We start from the raw sequence: 22,710 nt of genomic DNA, 5'->3' as shown, positions 1-22,710 counted from the left end.
ACCCAAAGAGTTGCAAATCTGTCGAATCACATGATGGATAAAAAAACATGTTTCATATTATTAATTCTGGTTTTTGGACCCGTGTACAAGAGGTGTTGCAGCGCCTCCAACAAACCCTTTAACACATGATTTTGATCTGACTTGGGTGATTTACTGTGCTCACGAGAAGAGTCCATATTATTGCTCCACTTTTGAGGTATTCATTTACTATGTTAGCATTTAAAAATTCTTGTAAGGTCAGAGTTCATGTGTAGAAAAAAGATGCAGGCCATGGAACTTCACTTTTCATTGGATGTTAAGCAAATATATTGTTACTTTAGTCAGGTAGAGTTTTTCGTCATAACTTAAATAATGGAAAATGATGATGATTCCAACAGACTCATCTTTTCCCTCTATTATTTTACATTTCCTGCTTTGGTAATTGTGATTGGACAAAAATAATCAAACCAGTTAATCAATGTAGAGTCAGACAGTCCAGTTTATTCTTTTTTTTATCAGACACAAATACGTTCCACAGGCCAGGACAGAGCTGTCTCTTTCCTGTTTATTAATACATGTAGGTTATAGTGAGGATAATCACAGTCGACACTGCTAAAGAATAATACCAAAACAAAAAGGAGACCAGCTCCAACCAAATGAATCATTTTCTTACCACAGCATTTTTTTCATGTGCATCTCTGCCAGCAGATCTATGACTATGAGAAGATTTCAGGCGTCACCTTCCTGACTGTTCACTTTTCATTCAGGACAAAAGTGAGTTGATCGTTTAAGGCACAAAGTCAGTCTTTGGTTTATTTCTATCTTCTGTGGTCAGCACCTGAAAAATCAAGGATGTACCAAAGAGAAAACTCTTAGCTTCGTAATAATCCTACTGCCTCTCTGTTGGGTGACGCTGGCTGCGTTTACACTGCCAGATCACTACAGACTAAAGTCCTGGGGATTTTTGGTCCCATTGGAAACAATTTTGGAAAGGAAAGTTATTTTATGAAATATCTCCAAAAATAAAACTCCTAAAACCACCGAACTTGTCTTAAGATTGCTCAAGCTTTGGCCTGTCTAGGCGTGACAGTTAAACATTTTCCTGTAGTGAACGAAAATTAAAACTACTGGATGTGTAGAGCTGTGCAATTAACAGGAAAATGAAACTTACAGCTAACTGGGGTTAGGAGAAAGAACATTGTTTGTGTTAGGAAACAAAAAAACAACTCAACGGAACCATTGTCACGTCGTGGATTCAAACCTCATCCTCCAGGCAGTCTGTGACTAATGCTACCAAGTCACCCCTCCGGCATCTGAACACTGACAAAAAAAATTTGTTTTTTGTTGCCTCTGTTGCAAGACCTTGGTCACGTCATCCCACGTCACATAACATTTACGTGCGTGTAAGTTTCAGGCTTTGACAGGCCAAAGCATGGCCATTTCATGTTGTGCTGTAGTGGACCGGCGTGTCTATTTCACACTTTGCCGTGATACTGGGTTGTTCTAAGACCAGTCCAGAGCCATGGCAGACTGTAGCTGTGGTTGTGACAGCAGCCGATGATAAAGGCTCTGTTATTGTGGCCTTAGTTGTGCTTTATAGTTGTGATTCTGGCCGGGAAACATTAGTTGATGGGTATAATACTGACTACAAGCAGAGGTTGTGTGTGTGCCATGCTGGTTTCCCTGAGCCTCTGTGGTGTGTTGGTAACATACTGGTCATAGAAGCAAAACACTGGTGCACATACAGGACATATTCAAAGCACCATAGAGTCAACCACAGATGCAGCTGAGGTCAGTGCAGCAACCATATCCAGCCACAGCTTTACCCATCACAGCCAGCAGCTGCAGCTATGCTCACAGCCAGCATTTGTGTAACCTACTGTCAGAGATCAGTCTTTTGAATTGAGTTATTAGCCACAAATGCATCACGTAAAGTGTCACATTATTTTCTCCCTTCTATAGTATCTGCAGAGTTTCTCCCTTCACTGGTAGTATATAATAAAGGGAGTGGATCAGCACACCAACTGTTCATATGGATAAGAAGGAATGAGAAAGTAGTCTAGGAAAGAAATCCCCACTGTGACCTTTCAGGACCATTTTTAGCTTGCTGTGCCATATTGTTATGGCCTACAATTGTTGTATGTGTGAGATAAGAAGCATATAACTTTGTATTTAAAGAAATCATAACAGAAATATGAGCATTGAGCGTCGGGTTGGGCGGAGGGTTCAAATTTGTCCTGAGGACTCACCTGCTGCTGCAGCCCAAGTGAGGTGATAGAGGAAAGTCAGCAAAGTCAAACATATAACCTCATTACACTGCTTACTTTTCACCACAGTCATTCTCAGGAGCCTCGGCAGAAGCTTGTGAAAAGGCCATGATGGGTAACATAGGAAGATACAGTACCTATGGCCTAGTTAAATGACACCACATACACAAAATTGATAGACTAGATAGATTGATAGGGTCAAATTTGGAATTGAAAAAAACAACAACTTTTAAATTGATATTCTAAAAACACAACACAACACTTTCACGGCTAATAGTCACTGAATTCTTCACAAAGTGTTTTCCATCAGCATCCCTGATTTTCAGGGCCCTTTTAAGAGTGTAAGTATTTCTGTTCCTTGGAGGCTGACTTAGACTTTGTCTCCTCAAACTGGATCCATGTCAGGACGGGTAGTCTGGCATTGGTCATTTGGACAAACTGTGCAGGTTGTTTGCCCTGTCATCCATGCTGACAAAGTGCTTTTGCACTAATATACTCATATCATATGAATATGGTGATATAAAATCAGATATCATCTTAGATTTGTGACTTTGTAATTTCATGATATGGCTTAAGTGCTGTCTTTTCCTGATTTTAAAGGTGACATGACACTAAAATGATGTAATTTTCTGAACTTACCAGACTGTTCTAGCTGCTCAATTATTTGTCCTTACCCACTTAGCCATTATATATCCACATTACTGATGATTACTAATCAAAATCATTGTGTAAATATTTTGTGACATAATCAATCATCCCTACAACACTGTTGCTTTGTCAATATCGAAGTGTTTGTTCAAAAAATATAATGTATTTTGATTTTGTCCATATCACCCAACTCTATTCATTAGTATCTGCTTTGGCGGGAAGCACAAGCAGCCTACTTTGTTCTGAGTGCAACCTCCATGGCTCCAGTGGTTATGATGATTTTTAGTATTTGGCTGTTTGACAGTTTGTTGGAATAATCAGTGTTTCTTCGTGTAGCTTCCTGTTGGCTGAGTGGGATGAGACAGCCATAGGTGAGGGCTGACTGAACTGAAAAACGGTACACCATAAATTGTTGGGATTTTCTTACATATCCATACAAATATTTCAATATCCGCCAAAAATCTGCATTATTTGCCACTACAGTGTGTTATTTGGCTGTTTTTAGTCACTTATCACAAAAAGTTCTTGATCAGTAACTGTTTTAGTGACTGCAAGTGTAAAACAAAAAAAGGTGTAAACGCAGCCAGCAACAGGATGAAGTAGGAACCAGTGTGAAGCAAGGAATCATGGGATGCATCTGTAACGTCTCTCTTTGAGTCCAGAAGGAGGAAGAGGGGAGGGTGAGAGGAAGGTGTGAATCCTGTCACCGTATGGTGTCTCTGAGTCCTTTTCTCGGTCTCCATCACCCTCTCGCTTCAATTCCTCCTCCTTTTCTTACTCCTGCCTTCCTCCCTCCTCCTCACCTTCCTCCCCTTCATCCTCCTCCTCCTCCTCCTCCTTCTCCTCCTCCCCCTGCTGGAGGACAGTGAATCGCTCCACCACACAGTGAGCGGTCAGTCTGGCCTCTGGGTCGTGATCCCAGCACTCGGTGATGGTGGAGCAGAAGACGCTCATCCCCTGAAGGACAGAAGACTCAAACAGTCATCATGAACACATGAACATCATGTGGACTTCTAAGTGTAAAAATATAATCAATTATAGTCAATTCAAGCAATGGGGGCCTGGGCACCGACAAGGCAAAGCCCCCTCACCCTCCTCCTTTCTACGAGGACGAGATGATTATAAACGTGTAATTTTTGTGTCTCTTTCTGGTCATCCGGAATCTCCTGTTCCTTTTGTGTGCTACTGGCATAATTTCGTGCATCTCTGTAATTGCTTGTCATGTCATCGTGGGTATTTCGTGTCTCTTTAGCATCATTTGTGTGTCTTTATAGTCATCTGTCATATCTTCCTGTTGGTGTGTTATTGGCATAAGGGCCCACCTGGAAAGGAGTCCCCAACTAAAACAAGTCTGCACCTCAATCACTGCTGCCTGTAAAGCTTAAATGCTGTGAGTGTACTGAATATGACAGATTATGCTTAAAAATTCTGAATGAATTAACCTGAAAGCTGTAAAAAGTGAAGGGTAGAAAATAGGATTCCCAGTGGACATTACACCCTTTAATTAACACAGTCAGCTGACAGGCTGACATTGTGGCATGATGCGTGATCATTTTTAGAGAGACATTTCTTAAATATAAGTAAAAATGGTCATATAAAATTCCATAATAATGACTTATAATAACTTCTTCAATCATTCTTCAATTCAACAGGTCGTCCAAAAAGAGGAATGCTTGCAGCATGGTATCAGAGTGTGGAAACTGGTGGAAAGTGTGCACTCTGTCCTTTAATGCATGTATGTGTGGGTAAGAGTCTAAAGAGGGCTGCAGTGTTCGTCAGTCGGACCGTCTCTGACCTGGTGCTGCGTCCACGCTGAGGGGATGTCCGGCCGTCCTCGGTCCCTCAGCACCAGGTCTCTCATGCTGTCCACACAGGGCTGCTCACAAACCTTGGAGCCAAATGCTGGCTCGTAGCTGTTCACCTCTGCAACAACATAAACATTTACATATACACTTTTTCCTCTACGGTAACGTTGTGACCCATAATAAGTAGACGTCATTAATTTTCCAGTCAAATTCCAGGAGCTGAATTTCGTCCACCTTCAGGAGGAGGTTGTAAATCACATCTGAGGTACATGTTGGAAAAGAACAGTCCAGTGGAGAGCGCAAAGCAATTTTGAACACACACCCAGAAATGATGCCTGCCCTGCTGTTGCCTCTTTAATGAGGTCAGTCCGATTCTGTCCAGTTTGCAAAACATGGTGGAAAATAAAAGTAGATCCGAACACATTTACACTGCAAGTTCAAGTTCTGGGAAGGATACAGGTAATTAAATTCCCATGTAAGAAAAGCAGCTATGTACATAGCTCATGTTGACATATGTTAACCACATTAACCACACACCCAAACTGTTGGCCAAGAACATGATCTATCGAAGTACACGAATGAAGAAGCTTCAGTGCAAGATCAATTTTATACGACGCAATAGCGGCCTGCAGTTTAGGTGTTGTAGCTATGGAGTGCTACAGCTAGAAACAACAAGGGAAAGTCTAGCTCCTTCTTTTGACTCTGCTTCTGTTCAAAACAATCATGCTGACCAGCTCTGTGAAGCTCCAGCCGAACTTCAGCACTTCGTTCAAACAGGAAGTCTCTGTCCCTCTTCTGTCAGCAATTCAAAGCTCACAAACTGTAGGACACATCTCTCCATGGACAACATGTTTGATTATGACTGTAGTCATGGAAAATACTGTGATGGGCTTAAACCAGCCTATACTGTGAATTGATAACTGAGACTGGTCACCTCCGCCTGTGCAAGAACACATATGTTGACCTGGCTCGTGTGATTGCATGTTCATATCCTTAACCTGAAATGTAAAGAAGCACGGACAGACAGATGGTCCATTTTTATAAAAGATTTCCACCTTTCTTCTGTTCCCTCGATATATAGAAACACAGAAAACCTCTTACCTCCTATGGCACGGCAGCGGGAGGCCATCTCCCACAGGACCAGAGCCATGGAGTAAACATCCATCTGTTTAAAGGCCTCAAGGTCCTCCAAGTTCACCCTGGACTCAAGAACCTCAGGAGCCATGTAGCGAGCTGTCCCCACCTGAACAGGATGATAAAGTGGAGGTCAAACAAATGACAACCAGAGCATCAGACACAAGTTGTGCTTTGTGAAATGTACAGATGAGCGAAAAACATTATGACCACTCAGAAATGAAGCGAATGATGTTCCTTATCTTTTACATTACATTACATTTCATTTAGCTGACGCTTTTATCCAAAGCGACTTACAATAAGTGCATTTCAACCACGAGGGTACAAAACCCAGAACAACAGGAATCAAGAAAATACAATTTTCTTCAAGAAAGCCAAACTACAAAGTGCTATCAGTAAGTGCCATTTTAAGTGCTACTAAAGTGCTACCTATTCAAGGTAAAGTCGGAAGAGGTGTGTTTTTAGTTTGCGGCGGAAGATGTATAAACTTTCTGCTGTCCTGATGTCATTGGGGAGCTCATTATCTTGTAACGGTGCATGTCCACTTCTGGGTCATATTAGAAAGTAAGTGGACAGACAGTTTTCAAAGTCAGACAGTTGGATGTGGGAGTAATAGGAAGAAGTAAAGACCTCAGAAACTTTGACATGGACAAATTGTTGTAGCCGGAGGACTGGGTTTAAGCTTTTGGGAAACTCCAAAGTCCTCGCAGTAAATACTGAGCACCGACTGCCAGTAGTCTGAGGAGGGACAAACCTTGCCACAGTGTTTTGGGGAATATTCTGGTACAAGTCTGATCTGCAGCGGATCTGATTCACAACTTGTCTAAAGAGATTTCCTGCTGACGTTTTGGTACCAGATACCTTTTAACACCTTTAAGGATCTTATAAACTTCAGGCCTTGGCAGGTCAGAACTGTTTTGATGGCACGTGATGGACCAACAGCAAATCAGGTAGGTGGGCATAATGTTTTAGGTCATCAATGTATTTAATTAAAACTTAAAACAACACAACATGCACAAATTACCTGCCCACTGTTGGCATAGTCGTCGACTGTGAGGGAGAGGTCCAACCTTAACGCCAGACCAAAGTCACACAAGGCACACTCCTTCCTGCTCTTCACCACAATGTTACTGCTCTTTAGGTCCCGATGAGCAACTGGAACCTACAGCAACACAGGCAACAAGCAACATCAAAACGTTTTTGGTGCAATTTGAAATACATTTAACATGGCAGTAAAACATGGGGCGCTCCCAATATAGACATGCAAGACTATTTCTAAACTGAGTTTGCCGCAGGTAATCATACACTCATTAAAAAACATTGTTTTAAAAAAGATAATTTTTTTTATTCAACTTTTGTAAACTCTGACACAAATTCTCACCACTAACTGGCATCAAATGTTCTTCACAAAGTTGACCTTAGAGTGAGCCAAAATGAAGGACGCCAACTGAGTTGTGAATTGATACACTTTGGTCAGAATACAGCTGGAAGGAGGTTCAAGGGCAAATGTTCCTCCAGTTTGAGTTCAGTGAACAACGTAATGGTAATTTTCAGATATGGGATGCACCTGTCATTGTGTTTGACTGGTCATATGACATTAACTGTTCCTTTTGTTGCATTAAAGAAGGCTGAATGGGACCACCAGAGACAAGTTTAATTGGGCTGGAACCAATAGATTTGGCACAACAAAATTACAAAAGTTTAAATGGGTATTTAAATAATCAAACTTGTTTTATCCCTCAACCCTCAAAACTCACCAATGCTCCCCTTTAATGTATTTTTTTTTTTTTTTTTTAACTTTTTAGTGAAATCTCTGAAGTCTAACAACGTCTGGAGCTTTTAGTCTCCTCTGTCCTGTTGTTGTTAAAGACATGACTGTGAGTCACCGATGACTAATGACTGATTTGATGATAGGTCAGAAAATCTGAGTTCTGGTTTCACTCTTTGTTGGGACAGACCCGTAATCAATGGATGAGTTTACCTTTGGTACCCCACTGGGCGTTGTGTCACTGTGGAGATGAGCTATCCCTTTTGCAATGCTGCCTGCCATGTCAACGAGCTCCTCCCAGCTCAGTATGTTAGCTGTGATGAAGTCCTGCAGGTTTCCAAGGCTGTGATAGGCCAAAACCAGCCAGTAGGTCCGGAGGGTGTAGCCTGGTGGGCCTCTTTCTTCAGCTGCCAGGAATCGAGCCACGTTGTCATGCTGCAGCTCAGGGTCAGCGTAGATGGAGCACTCGTTTCTCCACGAGGCGTACTCTACGGCCGGAAACACCTTCACCGCCACAGTTTCATAACTGCTAACTCCGCCCTTCTCGCCCTGCAGCAGGTGTGCCCTCCATACTTCAGCAAAGCGCCCCTTCCCCACCAGCACCTCCAGCTTGATAGGCAGCAGCTCAGTCGGTTGGCCCTGCCAATCTGTCATGTCACTGAAGATGCCAGTGTTAAAAGATGACACCTTTGTGTTCCACTCCTCCCGTTCACCTCCAGGACCTGTCAGACCCCCACCCTCTCCACGAGCACCCTGGCCCCTACATGGCAGGTCCAAAGCGTGGTAGAGCTCCGGGGTGCGTTTGGTGGGCCATTCAGGGCGTGAAGGAGGGCCTGGTTTGTCCGGGCGGCGTACACGGTAGAAGTAGAAGGCAGCGGTGGCAACTATGGCCACAAGAACAGGTGGCACCAAACTAACCACCACCACCGGGATCACATCCTTACTTTGTAGCCTGGAGAAACCTGCAGGGACAGAAGAAATACTGATTATTTATACAAGTAATTTTTCCACCAATCGAATTGTCTAGCAAATTATTCGACTATTCATCCATCCAACTTTTATCATTTTGGTATATTCATCTGTTCGTCAATCCATCCTCTCTCCATTCATTGCGCTCTCCTCCCTCTGCTCACCATTGGCTCCCTTGTCGAAGATGAGTTTGTCATTACATTCGTGTTCACCCTGGCAGCCACAGACCATCATGGATCCGTCCTCTGCCGGTTGTGGGACCATGTGACACTCCCTGGAGGTAAAATTCAGCAGCAAGCCGGGATCAACGCCCTCCAGCGGAAGAGTTGGGTGATGACACATCGTGTGCACTGTCATGGTGTCGTTGGTTTTCCTCCTGGAAGAACAGACGGACATGTAACTAAATCATACAGTAATGTGTGTGTGGCTGGCAACAATTTACATCAGAGGACGTCCAGTAGTCTGATTGTCTTTCTCCCACAATCAAAAACATTATGACCGCCAGATTGGCATCTAACTTTAAACAATTATTCACATTATGGAATAATGAAGATATTCTGTTTGTGATTAATTGATTAACATGAGCAAACACCTGAATTGAATGGCTTTATTAATGTTAATATATCATGTTCTGATGCTTCAAAGATCAGTTAAAAAACATTAATAAGGACTATATCTGATTTTTCTAATATTCCCTCTCAGTGCTAGAAAAAAGAAAAATCTGAAAAGTGTTCAAATTATCAACGTCTTGTTGTGGTACAGTATTTTATTGCGTGGACAATCACAATTGGTGCTAATTTTAGTGACAAGATACATTAGCTTCTTCACAACAAAAGACCCCTGTGGTTTTTTTTTTTTAAATGGAGAGCTTTTATTGTAAAGCGGCAGCAACATGAAATTTGATTCAACACCCTGGCATTCACATCTCAAATATGTTTTCAAGACAAGGCAGACTTATTTGCAGTATCTTAATTCTGACTTTTAATTATTCTCTTTCCAAAAACTTTTTTTTTTTTTTTTCATTTAACATAACCCTGTGCTTGTATGGGACCTCATTCACCTGGAGATGTCCTTATATTTTATTGTTTTCTATAAACTTACAATTGATGAGGACCGAGAATGGAGCCTTGGGCAATTCCACATCATTTTTGTAGGTTCAGATTTGTAATTATTGATTAACAAAAAGTAGTCCCCTCAATTACACAGGATTCAAACCAGCTGAGCAATGTGCCAGCAAGTCAAAGAACAATGACCACTGCAGTTAATAATAATAAATTCTCTCAGCAAACATCCTAATCTTAACTCTGTCTAGTGCTACGGCAAGCATGAACATGTTTAGAAGAACAAATCCCTGTGACACAAAGTGAGGTCACGATCTAAAACGTTATTACATCTGTCAAATAAATGTAGTGCGATAAAAAGTAAATTTTCCAAAAAGAAGGCACAGAAGCAGAAAATGGAGTTAAAGTACCTAAAACTTGTTCTTCAGTCCAGCATATTAGTTAATGTAAATGTTTTACTGTCGGCCACTTGTGCTGAGTAAGCTGATACCGGTCGAACGCAGTACATACAAACTCTGTGTTTCTGACTGTGAGTCTAAGTTTGACCTGAATAAACCATTGTTTTCTCCTCCTCTCTTTTCTTCTGTCAGTTCCCTCTTATCACTGGTTTCCTGCAGAAAGCTGGGAGGGTCGGGCTGACTGACGTGAACAGGAAATGAGAGGGGGTGCAGCGAGGGAGATCCCAGCGTAGCACTGTTATCCAAACAAAAGCACCGATCAGCAGAAACTTTCCAGTTATAAAGGAATCGATGGCAGTGGACTGGTGGGAAGGTTTGAAGTTCTCACTAACATGAAAAACAAATGTGTGGAAGGAAATGAAAGAAAGGCCAAACTGTTTTTTTACTTTTGCTTTTTTGTCCTGTAACAGTAGCAAGTCGAGAGAAATCACTTCAGGATGTTTCATAATGCTGATCAGCAACATATTGAAGCGGCTCAGCTGTGCTCCTCTGTTCTCTGCTGGCTCATGGGATTGTCCTGAAGGATAGCAATAAGTGCACAGTGATATTTCAGCATTTTTATGAACACTAAAGGCTTTGGAACACTTTTATTTGTTTCTTTCTCTTTTATTCAACAAAAACAACACACACTAACTCACAATCAACCAGACAACAGACAAAACTGAGCAGAAGTAAAGAAAGTCAGATTCTACTATGAATAAAGCCATGGTGAAAGTAAAAAAGTACTGTGTAGGTAAGGTAAGGTACTTGTTTGACTTCACTTGAGTAGTTTTATTTTCCAATACTTTATTTTTGTATTCCATTACTGAACAGACTGGCCTGTGAAGCCACGACATGCAAAACTACCACAAAGAGACACAAACCACCATAAAGAGATACAAGCCAACCACAAATGTACCCAAGAGACACAACTTAACCACAAAAGTACCCCAAAGAGATACAAAACAACAACATAACAAACACCAACAGACACAAACAACTACAAAAATACCATAAAGAGATGCAAAACAACCACAAAAGTACCCAAAAGAGACATAAAAAAAATCCTACAAATGTATCCCAAAGACACAAAACAATCACAAAACAACCCCAGAGACACAAAACTTCTACAAAACCCTAAAGGGACACAAATTAACTACAAAACTACCCCAAAGAGACACAAAACAACAACAAAACTACCCCAAAGAGAAGCACACCTCTGATACACCTGGCGATGTCTAAGCGTAAGAAGAACACGTACATAAACAGAGGCAGGAGCAGTGACAGAGGTCATGTGACAAAAGACACTCAATGAAGGTATTGGGATGAAGGACAAAGGCCACTGAAGTCCATGTGAGGAGGTTGGAGGGATAGTGCGGTGGTGTAAGTCACAGACAAACACCCAGGAGGACGAGGTCACAGTCCGGCAGCCGAAAAAGTTTTTTGTTTTTTTTCCTAACTGTAATCAAGGATTTTTAGTCCTGACATCGACCACGTGGTTTTGTTGTCTTAAAGCACATGACACCGATACGTTTCCCTTCAGTGGACCGGCGTGTGTAACACACATTGTCCTATGATACCGGGAGGCAGAGACAAAATGACCCGAAAGAGAGGAAAACAACTCAAATTCAAAAGTGATGTCCAACACTGTCATGCAGATAAACAAGTCAAGCATAAAGTCACAGTGTGCTCTTTAGTTCAGCAGGTAACCATTTACCTGGAGACTGTGGTGTCTACAGGAGAAGTAGAGCCTATTATTGTATACTGTATCAGGCATTAGGCAATGCTCTTGATGAAAGCATCTAAGTAAATGCAATGTAAAATACTGAGTAGAGTCTCACCATATGGCGATGCAGATCTCCTCGATGGCGGTACAGAAGGAGGACAGCGTGCAGTTACTTAAGCAGACGCTGTCTTTACACACCGGACTGGACACCTCACACCACTTACACAGGTTGAAGCTCAGGTGGCTGAAAGACTGGACAACAACTGGAGCGCCTACAAGGCAAGAAATAAAAGCAGCGTAAGGTTTCAGTAGATATAAGTTAATTACACAGGAGGCTCTTAAATCTGTTCTGCCATTGATGATTGACAGCATCAGTCACTGCGCTGCAGAGGAGCCTTTCAAAATAAAATTTTAAGACTCTTGTTATTTTCGTCTTTTTTTAGTACTATTGTCCTGAATATTTCAAAACATAATTATATCTTCTTAAATCACCACAAACTTAAGATATTAAGTCTGTGAGGTAGATAATGAGGTGTAATGATGTGATGTTAAGGCAGTAATCCTACTAAAAGATAGTCTTAATATTCTCATCAGTTTAAGAGATTACTTTTTTAGGTGTGAATACTGTTTAAAGCTTTATTTGTTTAGAGCCTCATCTTGCATAAATACAGTAACGATAAGGACAACTGACAGAGTCGAAGGCAACAGACAGCTGTAATATCTGATTTAGTTGGCTCATTGTGGGTTCAACACGTCACGCTGCATCTGCTCTGCCACGTACAGCATCACATGAAGTGGCTGTGACTTCAAGAGGGATATGGGTGTGTCCCTTCTGAGCCTGTAGGCCAAAACTGTTCGCATGCAGCCTCTCAAAGTATGCAGCCAAAAGAGCTGAAGTTGAACGGAAAGCTATTAAACGGTTTTGTCATCGTGTGTGTGGCTGCAGGTTTTGGTGTTTGTGTGTGGCTGTTGTGTGTATTTGTCTACAGAGTATGTGAGTATATACTGCTGCTATTTGTGCCACATTGTGATCCCACCCAGATAATAACCTATAAACACAACACACTGAGCCCCCACTGACATAACACAGTCTCTTTGTGTCAACCTGATTATAACTTAATTATAACATAATACCAACGCACAAAAATATTCTGTAACAAGGAAAAGTCATGCATTCAAAATGTGACTCATGTAAAAGCACTGACTTGTTGGCATCCAAGCATATTTTAAGTATCAGAAGTAAAAGTGCATTATGTAAAATTACATTAAAATTAGCAGATTTGTTATATTGTTCCATCATGCAACGATGAAGCTAATTTAAACTACATTATACACTGCAGGGTAACATTGCATGATAATATGTCAATTTTTCAATTATACATTGCCTTGCTACTCTAAATCTGTAAAAGTGCCGAAAACAAAAGCTGCAAAATAAATGTAACGGGGAAAAAAGTACAATATTTACATTCCAAATGTGAAGTTTGAAGTGGCATAAAATGGAGAACTTCTATTTGTCCTCACAAAGATAGATGTACAAGTTTACACACACACACACAAACAGAAATCCTAGTGTGACATTTATATCTGCATAAACATGCACTCAATTACACACACGAACCCAACCACACTGCTTTATAATTATACATTCTTTATACACACATACAGGACTGTACACATAAACACACAACACTTCATTAACTCTGTCACACACACACACACACACACACACACACACACACACACACACACACACACACACACACACACACACACACACACACACACACACACACACACACACACACACACACACACACACACACACAGAGTGTGTTCCAGATGTTTCTTCCAAACTGAGCTGGAGACAAAGGAAGAAGAAAACTAAAAGAGCTGAGAAGCAAAAAACTTGCTGTAATTAGAATCAGCAGCATAAACTCTCTCTCTCTCTCTGTGTGTGTGTGTGTGTGTGTGTGTGTGTGTGTGTGTGTGTGTGTGTGTGTGTGTGTGTGTGTGTGTGTGTGTGTGTGTGTGTGTGTGTGTGTGTGTGTGTGTGTGTGTGTGTGTGTGTCTACTTTACATTTGTGAGGGCCCATGTGAGTTTTAGACTTTAGGAGTGAGTACATTTGTGGGGAGTGAGGATATCTTGGCTGTTCCTCCCTTTGGGGACTTTCGAAGGCTGTTTACAGTTCATTTACTTTACTGTCAGCATACAATGACTAACTTTATCCAAAAGCTAAAGTTAGCATAAAACAGAATAAAAAAGTTAGAAAATAGTATCATTAAAAAACAAAGTTAGCATAAAAAGACTCACGTTAGTTTAAAAACTAATATTACCATTAAAAAATAAAACTTTGTGTAAAAAGATGAACATCAGGTTACAAAACTACACCATGAAAACATTAACACAAACAATAACAGCATAATAAGATTAATTGTAGCTTCAAAAAGACAGATTTGAGCAAAAATGAACTAAAGTCAGCAAAGAAACAATCAAAAACAACAACATTGAAGCGTAAATATTTAAGGCGAGGATAAAAAAATATATAGAAGTAGACTGGGCATAGAAAGTCATGTTAGCATTAAAAAAAAAAAAAAAAAAAATCTAATTTTGGCATAAAATCTAACCTGATTATTTGAAAACACAATATTTCCATTAAAGAGCTAACATTAGCATTAATAAATACCACAAGCATAAAGACAAACGTTGGCATGAAATTACATTTACTCAGTATGACACTACTCTGCACTACAGTTTGTTTTCAGATATTTGTACTTTAACTTGAGTACTCCCATTAAATACCACATGTTGTTTATTCATACTTGTTTCGACTTTATTACGATTATTTTGAGAATCGTAACAAAGTTTGCATCTTCTTATCTAAAATGTGTATACAAACGTGGAGAGGGTGGAGAGGGTGGAGCGAGTGGAGCGGGTGGAGAGGGTGGAGAGGGTGGAGAGAGTGGAGCCGGTGGAGAGGGTGGAGAGAGTGGAGAGAGTGGAGAGGGTGGAGAGGGTGGAGAGAGTGGAGAGGGTGGAGAGAGAGAGTGGAGAGAGTGGAGAGGGTGGAGAGGGTGGAGAGAGTGGAGAGAGTGGAGAGGGTGGAGAGAGTGGAGAGGGTGGAGAGGGTGGAGAGAGTGGAGAGGGTGGAGAGAGTGGAGAGGGTGGAGAGGGTGGAGAGAGTGGAGAGGGTGGAGAGGGTGGAGAGGGTGGAGAGAGTGGAGAGGGTGGAGAGTGGAGCGAGTGGAGAGAGTGGAGAGGGTGGAGAGAGTGGAGAGGGTGGAGAGAGTGGAGAGGGTGGAGAGGGTGGAGAGAGTGGAGAGGGTGGAGAGGGTGGAGAGAGTGGAGAGGGTGGAGAGAGTGGAGAGAGTGGAGAGGGTGGAGAGAGTGGAGCAAGTGGAGCGAGTGGAGAGGGTGGAGAGAGTGGAGAGGGTGGAGAGAGTGGAGCAAGTGGAGAGAGTGGAGCAAGTGGAGCGAGTGGAGAGGGTGGAGAGAGTGGAGAGGGTGGAGAGTGGAGCGAGTGGAGAGAGTGGAGAGGGTGGAGAGAGTGGAGAGGGTGGAGAGAGTGGAGAGGGTGGAGAGGGTGGAGAGAGTGGAGAGGGTGGAGAGGGTGGAGAGAGTGGAGAGGGTGGAGAGAGTGGAGAGGGTGGAGAGAGTGGAGCAAGTGGAGCGAGTGGAGAGGGTGGAGAGAGTGGAGAGGGTGGAGAGAGTGGAGCAAGTGGAGAGAGTGGAGCAAGTGGAGCGAGTGGAGAGGGTGGAGAGAGTGGAGAGGGTGGAGAGAGTGGAGCAAGTGGAGAGAGTGGAGAGGGTGGAGCGAGTGGAGCGAGTCAAAGTGCCTCAGAAAGACAGTTCAAATGTAGGATGTAAAACAGTTTGAGACTAAAGCACGCAGGAGACAGAGGAAACACAAACTGTGGAAAACTAATAATGAAACCAATTAAATTACTATAAGAATACTTTCAAAACAAAAATAAATGATAATGTAGATAAAGGACAATGACATTAAAATCAATTGCATATTGTGTGCTTGTGACAGTTTTTCTTAAAACAGAACTTTATCTCAATGAGATTTTTACATGGTTTAACAAGCAAGACTGTAAATAAATAAAAAATACTCAATATATTTGAAAGGTAAATATATACATTCATTTTACAGCTTCAGTTTCTACTTAATTGTAGATTTAAATGTATACCTGTCAACTAAATGCTGACGTATTATTATGTCATGATAGGTCCCAGCAGTAGTAGTTTATATTAACACATTAATATGTAATAGTAAACATTAACTCATCAACAATGATTGTGCATTAATAACATATATAGTTTTCTAAAATGGGTCATTTTGAATGATGAGTACTTTAACTTTTGATACTTAAATTGTACTTTATTCTAAAGTTTCATAGTTTAGTACTGATTCTAATTCTGAACGCATGAGTTTTACTTATAACATCTTTTTGTGCCTGATGGTTTCGTGATATAAATGTAAATACCTCGTCCACCTGTGAAGTGAGAATCAGCTGGAGGTTAAAATAAGGGTTTATGTCCTGGGTCACTGAGGGTCCTCACAAAGATAGAAGAACAAGCCTGTGTGTTTGTGCCTCCAGAAATAAATTAAAGCCAGAAGTGAGCTGCGTTCAGAGCCAAGTTAGCATCCAATGCTCCACCCTCAAAGGCTCATGGGAAATCTAAGCACTTCACGCTGCTTGGAGGAAGCCTCCCTATCAGAACTGCGGGTTTATTTAACACACACACACACACACACACACACACACACACACACACACACACACACACACACACACACACACACACACACACACACACACACACACACACACACACACACAATACAGGAATTTAGGAAATTAGTAAACATTATATTGGATTTATCGTGGAATCAACAATTTTTTTTCCAGAATCATAACATAAATAAGTGTGATACTTTCTTGTTTGTTCATCTCCAAGTTTCTAGTTTTTTTTTCAGACTTAAGAATGAACATGTTCTGATTTAAAGTCTTTCAACTTAAAATGATGAGTTGAAGAACCATACATGTTTTGAAAGAAAATATATTATTATAGTACTTGACTTGTATGCACTATTTAACCTTTGCCAAAAAACAATTATCGTCATTCTGTTGAAACTTCAAGATCCTTCACCAATGAAAATTATTTAAAAATCGAAAAGAAAAAAATGGCAAAGCCTCAGAAGCTGGAACCATAAAATGTTGGTATTCATGTGTGAAACATGACTTCACTGCATTGCTTCAGTCATCAAGAGAGTAAATAAAAAGCTGACTTCCAGTAAGTTAAATTATTGTAAAACATGTGGATGTTGCAGATTTTCATACTCTTTGTCATCAACAGAGAGGGCGTATTCCTCGTCTCCGTGATACAGACCTTCCTGTGGTCCATGTTTTGAGTTAAAACATTACATTATATGTGATGTAATTATATAAAACCTTTTATTTTGTGGTCCAACGCCCCTTCAGTTCTCCTGAAACCTTCTTAAGACACAGAAGTGTTCGTCAAAAGCATCTTTTAGATGAATTGTAGGTTTGTTTGGGTTAACTGTGTCTTTATGTTGTGTTATTGTCCCTGTTGTTTTTGTTCAGCTGGATATTCTGATGATTTTCCTGTCCTTGTGTAATATGGATTTCCTTTTATTTGATTAAATTATCACAGTTTTGTTGAACAGAAAATAAAACGTACAAACACATGAATGCACACTTTCTTCCGGTGCCCGTCTCTGTCTTCTCCAATGTCTTTGGAAGCCAGTGTGTGTGCAGCCATTCATACGAGGTCTTAGATACACTTGTTCTTTGTTACATATGAGATAATAGGCTGCTTTTAAAGAGGAACTGCATGTTGAATGACCATGTTGGAAAGTACATTGACTCAAGTGCAATGTTGTACTTTGGTACAAAATTTGACTTTCCTACTTTCAGCATGAATTAATGAATGGATTTCTACTGCATTACTTTTATCTCCCCGCTGCTAATAATTGTTCAAATAAAACACGATAAGAGTTTCAGAAAGTCTGTTTGTCGGTTCGTACGCAGGACGTGTGAAATAATTAGTCACAGTTCCACATAAAGTAGTTAAATCGAGCTCCATTCAAAGCACCAACAGCAGGAAACTGCATTAACAGATTAACACACGACTCGACTGATATTAACCTTATTATATAATATACAAATGATATAACAGTCATAGGATAATTTTTTTCCGCACTAACCACTTTCTAACTTTCGGCACATTTTCCTGTTTATACTTACATATTTTTCTCAGATAACATTTTCCATTCAGAAAAAAACATGATGTTGATACGGACATTTTTTTCCACTAAAATTTTAACTGTAAGTAAAAACCTTAGCTTTTTGTGCGTTACTGGCGATAACCTGACTAAGAAAAAAAAATCAAGTTAGTGTACCACAACACAGTTCCTAGTTTAAGCTATAAAATATATTTTTGTGATGAGATATCTGTGGTGGAGGTGATCACGTTGGATCGGAAGATCTCTCAATGTTAATGTACTATCCAGCTTTGAGAACTTATCAGCAGACTTTTATGTGAGAACCAATCAGGACTCAGACTCCTAAATAGAGTGGAACAGCTGGCAGGAGAAGACGGAACAAACCAAGAAGAACTCAACACCTTTCTATGACTGGACCTCGTATGAATCACAAACCGGGCTTTTGATTTGAAAGCTCAGTCACAGGATTTACTGACCGATGGCGTAACGTCATCACGCAGACCGACTCCAAACCTGTTAACTATATGAGGCTACTTGTGTACTTTTACTGCTGATACTATAACTACATCAAGCTGATAATACTTGTGTACTTTTACTGCTGATACTATAACTACATCAAGCCGATAATACTTGTGTACTTTTACTGCTGATACTATAACTACATGAAGCCGATAATACTTGTGTACATTTACTACTCGTACTTTAACTACATAAACGTGATAATAATTGTGTACTTTTACTGCTGATAATTTAACTACATGAAGCTAATAATACTTCTGTACTTCTACTACTGATACTTTAACTACATGAAGCCGATAATACTTGTGTACTTTTACTACTGGTACTTTAACTAAACAAAGCTGATAATGTTTGCGTACTTTTACTACTAGTACTTTAACTACATGAAGCCGATAAGACTTGTGTACATTTACTACTCGTACTTTAACTACATAAACGTGATAATAATTGTGTACTTTTACTACTCTTACGTTAACTACATTAAGCTGATAGAACTTGTGTACTTTTACTACTGGTACTTTAACTACATAAAGGTGATAAGACTTGTGTACATTTACTACTCGTACTTTAACTACATAAAGCTGATAATACTTGTTTGTTTTTCTACTGGTACTTTAACTAAATAAAGCTGATAATACTTGTTTACTTTTACTACTGATACTTAACCTACATGAAGCTGATAATACTTGTGTACTTGTACTACTATTACTTTAACTACATGAAGCTCATAATACTTGTGTACTTTTACTACTCTTACTTTAACTACATAAAGCTGATAGTACTTATGTACTTTTACTACTGATACTTTAACTATATGAAGCTGATAATACTTGTGTACTTTTATTACTCTTACTTTAACTACATGAAGCTGATAGTACTTATGTACTTTTACTACTGATACTTTAACTACATGAAGCTGATAATACTTGTGTACTTTTACTACTGATATTTTAACTATATGAAGCTCATAATACTTGTGTACTTTTACTACTCTTACTTTAACTACATAAAGCTGATAGTACTTATGTACTTTTACTACTGATACTTTAACTACATGAAGCTGATAATACTTGTGTACTTTTACTACTGATATTTTAACTACATGAAGTTGATAGTACTTGTGTACTTTTACTACTGACACTTTAACTACATGAAACTGATAATACTTGTGTACATTTACCACTGGTACTTTAACTACATAGAGCTGTTAATACTTGTGTACTTTTACTACTAGGACTTTAACTACATGAAGCTAATAGTACTTGTTTACTTTTACTACTGATACTTAACCTACGTGAAACTGATAATAGTTGTGTACATTTACTACTGGTACTTTAACCACATAAAGCTGATAATACTTGTGTACTTTTACTACTGATACTTAACCTGTATGCAGCTGATAGTACATGTGTACTTTTAATACTGGTACTTTAACTACATGAAGCTGATAATACTTGTGTACTTTTACTGCTGATACTTTAACTACATGAAGCTAATAATACTTGTGTACTTTTTCTACTGATACTTCAACTACATGAAGCCGACAATACTTGCGTACATTTACTACTGGTACTTTAACTACATAAAGGTGATAATAATTGTGTACTTTTACTACTCTTACGTTAACTACATTAAGCTGATAGAACTTGTGTACTTTTACTACTGGTACTTTAACTAAATAAAGCTGATAATACTTGTTTACTTTTACTACTGGTACTTTAATTAAATAAAGCTGATAATACTTGTTTACTTTTACTACTGGTACTTTAACTAAATAAAGCTGATAATACTGGTTTACTTTTACTACTGATACTTAACCTACATGAAGCTGATAGTACATGTGTACTTTTACTGCTGATATTTTAACTACATGAAGTTGATAGTACTTGTGTACTTTTACTACTGGCACTTTAACTACATGAAACTGATAATACTTGTGTACTTGTACTAGTGATACCTTAACTACATGAAGCTGATAATACTTGTGTACTTGTACTACTCTTACTTTAACTACATGAAGCGGATAATACTTGTGTACTTTTACTACTCTTACTTTAACTGCATGAAGCTGATAATACTTGTGTACTTTTACTGCTGATATTTTAACTACATGAAGTTGATAGTACTCGCGTACTTTTACTACTGACACTTTAACTACATGAAACTGATAATACTTGTGTACTTTTACTACTGATACCTTAACTACATGAAGCTGATAATACTTGTGTACTTGTACTACTCTTACTTTAACTACATGAAGCGGATAATACTTGTGTACTTTTACTACTCTTACTTTAACTGCATGAAGCTGATAATACTTGTGTACTTTTACTACTGATACTTTACCTACATGAAGCTGATAATACTTTTGTTGTTTTACTACTAGTACTTTAACTACATGAAGCCGATAATACTTGTGTTCATTTACTACTGGTACTTTAACTACATAAAGCTGTTAATACTTGCATACTTTTACTACTGATACTTTACCTACATGAAGCTGATAATACTTGTGTACTTTTACTACTGGTACTTTAACTAAATAAAGCTGATAATACTTGTTTACTTTTACTACTGATACTTAACCTACATGAAGCTGATAGTACATGTGTACTTTTACAGCTGATATTTTAACTACATGAAGCTGATAGTACATGTGTACTTTTACTCCTGGTACTTTAACTGCATGAAGCCGATAATACTTGTTTACTTTTACTACTGACACTTTAACTACATGAAACTGATAATAGCCTACTTGTGTATTTTGACATGAGGCTAATAATACTTGTGTATTTGTACTTAAATAAGACTTGAAAAGTTGTACCTGACCTGGAGTATTTCTGTCATTGCTGTGTTGTTATTTTTTACTTCGACAGAGGATCTGAGTAGTTTTTCCAAAACAAAACGTCCCCCCTCCATCCATCCCCTCTGCTCGGCCCAAAAAAGCTCTGCAAACAGCTCCGAGGAAAAGAGAGGAAAAAGCCCAGAGATCAGGCAGCACTCACTGGCAGTCAGGAGGACGAGGGTCCCGGTCCAAAACGTCCAGAACCGAGCCATCATCTGCGGGCGAAGTCAGCCGGAGAAACCCTCGGGCGCTCGGTCGGTCGTCGGTCTTCAGCCCCGGTATCAGCCGAGAGCCTCTCATGTATCCAGCCAGAGAGAAGTCCAGATGTTTTTCATCCAGATGTGGTTAGGCCCCGCCCCCCACTGCTGCCTCTGTTTCTGCGTCTCACGTATTCACATGTGTGACACAGCGGTGGAACCATAACTCACATCCCTACTGAAGTAAAAGTACCGCAGAGTACAGCGGTGGAACCATAACTCACATCCCTACTGAAGTAAAAGTACGGCAGAGTAGCGGAAAGAAGTAACGCTCTACTCTGTTACAAGTAGAAATAAAAATCTACGTATTGACTGAAAGAAGAGGCAAAACAGACCAATAGATGCGGTTTCTAGTTTGCTCTTTAATGACGTTTTTATTTCAAAACAAAGTTACATTCAGGCTTCTTGAAGACAGAAAAAACAGATACACATTTCAAACAAATATCCTAAGCATTTATTTCATAGATTTAATTTGTAGGCCTATTATCTGATTTGACATTCACTTATTTAAAGAAAAAAACCCCAAAAGAAATACATATTTTTCCTTGTGTTTTATGACTTGTATCTTATTTATGTCTTATTTAAATATTTAAAAAACAGGAATAATCACGCATAATGCAAACAAAAAAACAGGTATAAGATTTTTTTTAATCTTTTCACTAAATATGCAATTGTTATATTTACAATTGTATATTTACACACAGAAAAACTCTACGAAACAAATTCATAACATTAAAGTTGCATTTTTTACTCACTTCATCAGTCTGAGTCTGACTTGTTGATATCGTCACAACATTATGTCACCGTTATCTAATTTACTTTCACTACTCACTGTTATGTAACTGTTTCTTCGATCACGAGTTTTTTCAAATCTGTATCTGTATTAGTTTCTTAATGTTTGTGCTGTGCAGATTTATTTACATTGAGCTGAAGGCGATAGTGAGAGACTGTGAGCAGTAACAGTTTTATTGCAGCTCGTTCGTCGGGTTATAATGAAACCACAGTGATGTGTGACATCAGTGACCTGCTGCCAAAACCCAACCG

At 39.5% G+C, this 22,710-nt stretch overlaps 1 protein-coding gene across 1 annotated transcript; it reads right to left on the bottom strand.

Moving 5' to 3' along the window:
* Nucleotides 1-460: 460 nt before the first annotated feature.
* On the bottom strand, nt 461-21,655 carry tgfbr2l (transforming growth factor beta receptor-like). Its single transcript, XM_069712036.1, has 8 exons — nt 21,570-21,655; nt 11,910-12,066; nt 8,735-8,946; nt 7,815-8,563; nt 6,858-6,995; nt 5,801-5,942; nt 4,690-4,817; nt 461-3,851 (listed from the first exon to the last, which is right to left on the bottom strand). Exons 1-8 carry the CDS (start codon nt 21,622-21,624, stop codon nt 3,669-3,671), a joined length of 1,764 nt encoding a protein of 587 aa, XP_069568137.1. The 5' UTR covers nt 21,625-21,655; the 3' UTR covers nt 461-3,668.
* Nucleotides 21,656-22,710: the final 1,055 nt, after the last annotated feature.

This window comes from Brachyistius frenatus, unplaced genomic scaffold, assembly GCF_029030835.1.
Source record: "Brachyistius frenatus isolate BFR_SWC_R1_liver_20210118 unplaced genomic scaffold, ASM2903083v1 Contig_106, whole genome shotgun sequence".
NCBI lineage: Eukaryota > Metazoa > Chordata > Actinopteri > Embiotocidae > Brachyistius > Brachyistius frenatus.
Note: the sequence above shows the minus strand (reverse complement) of the source record. Positions and strands in the feature narration are given on the sequence as shown.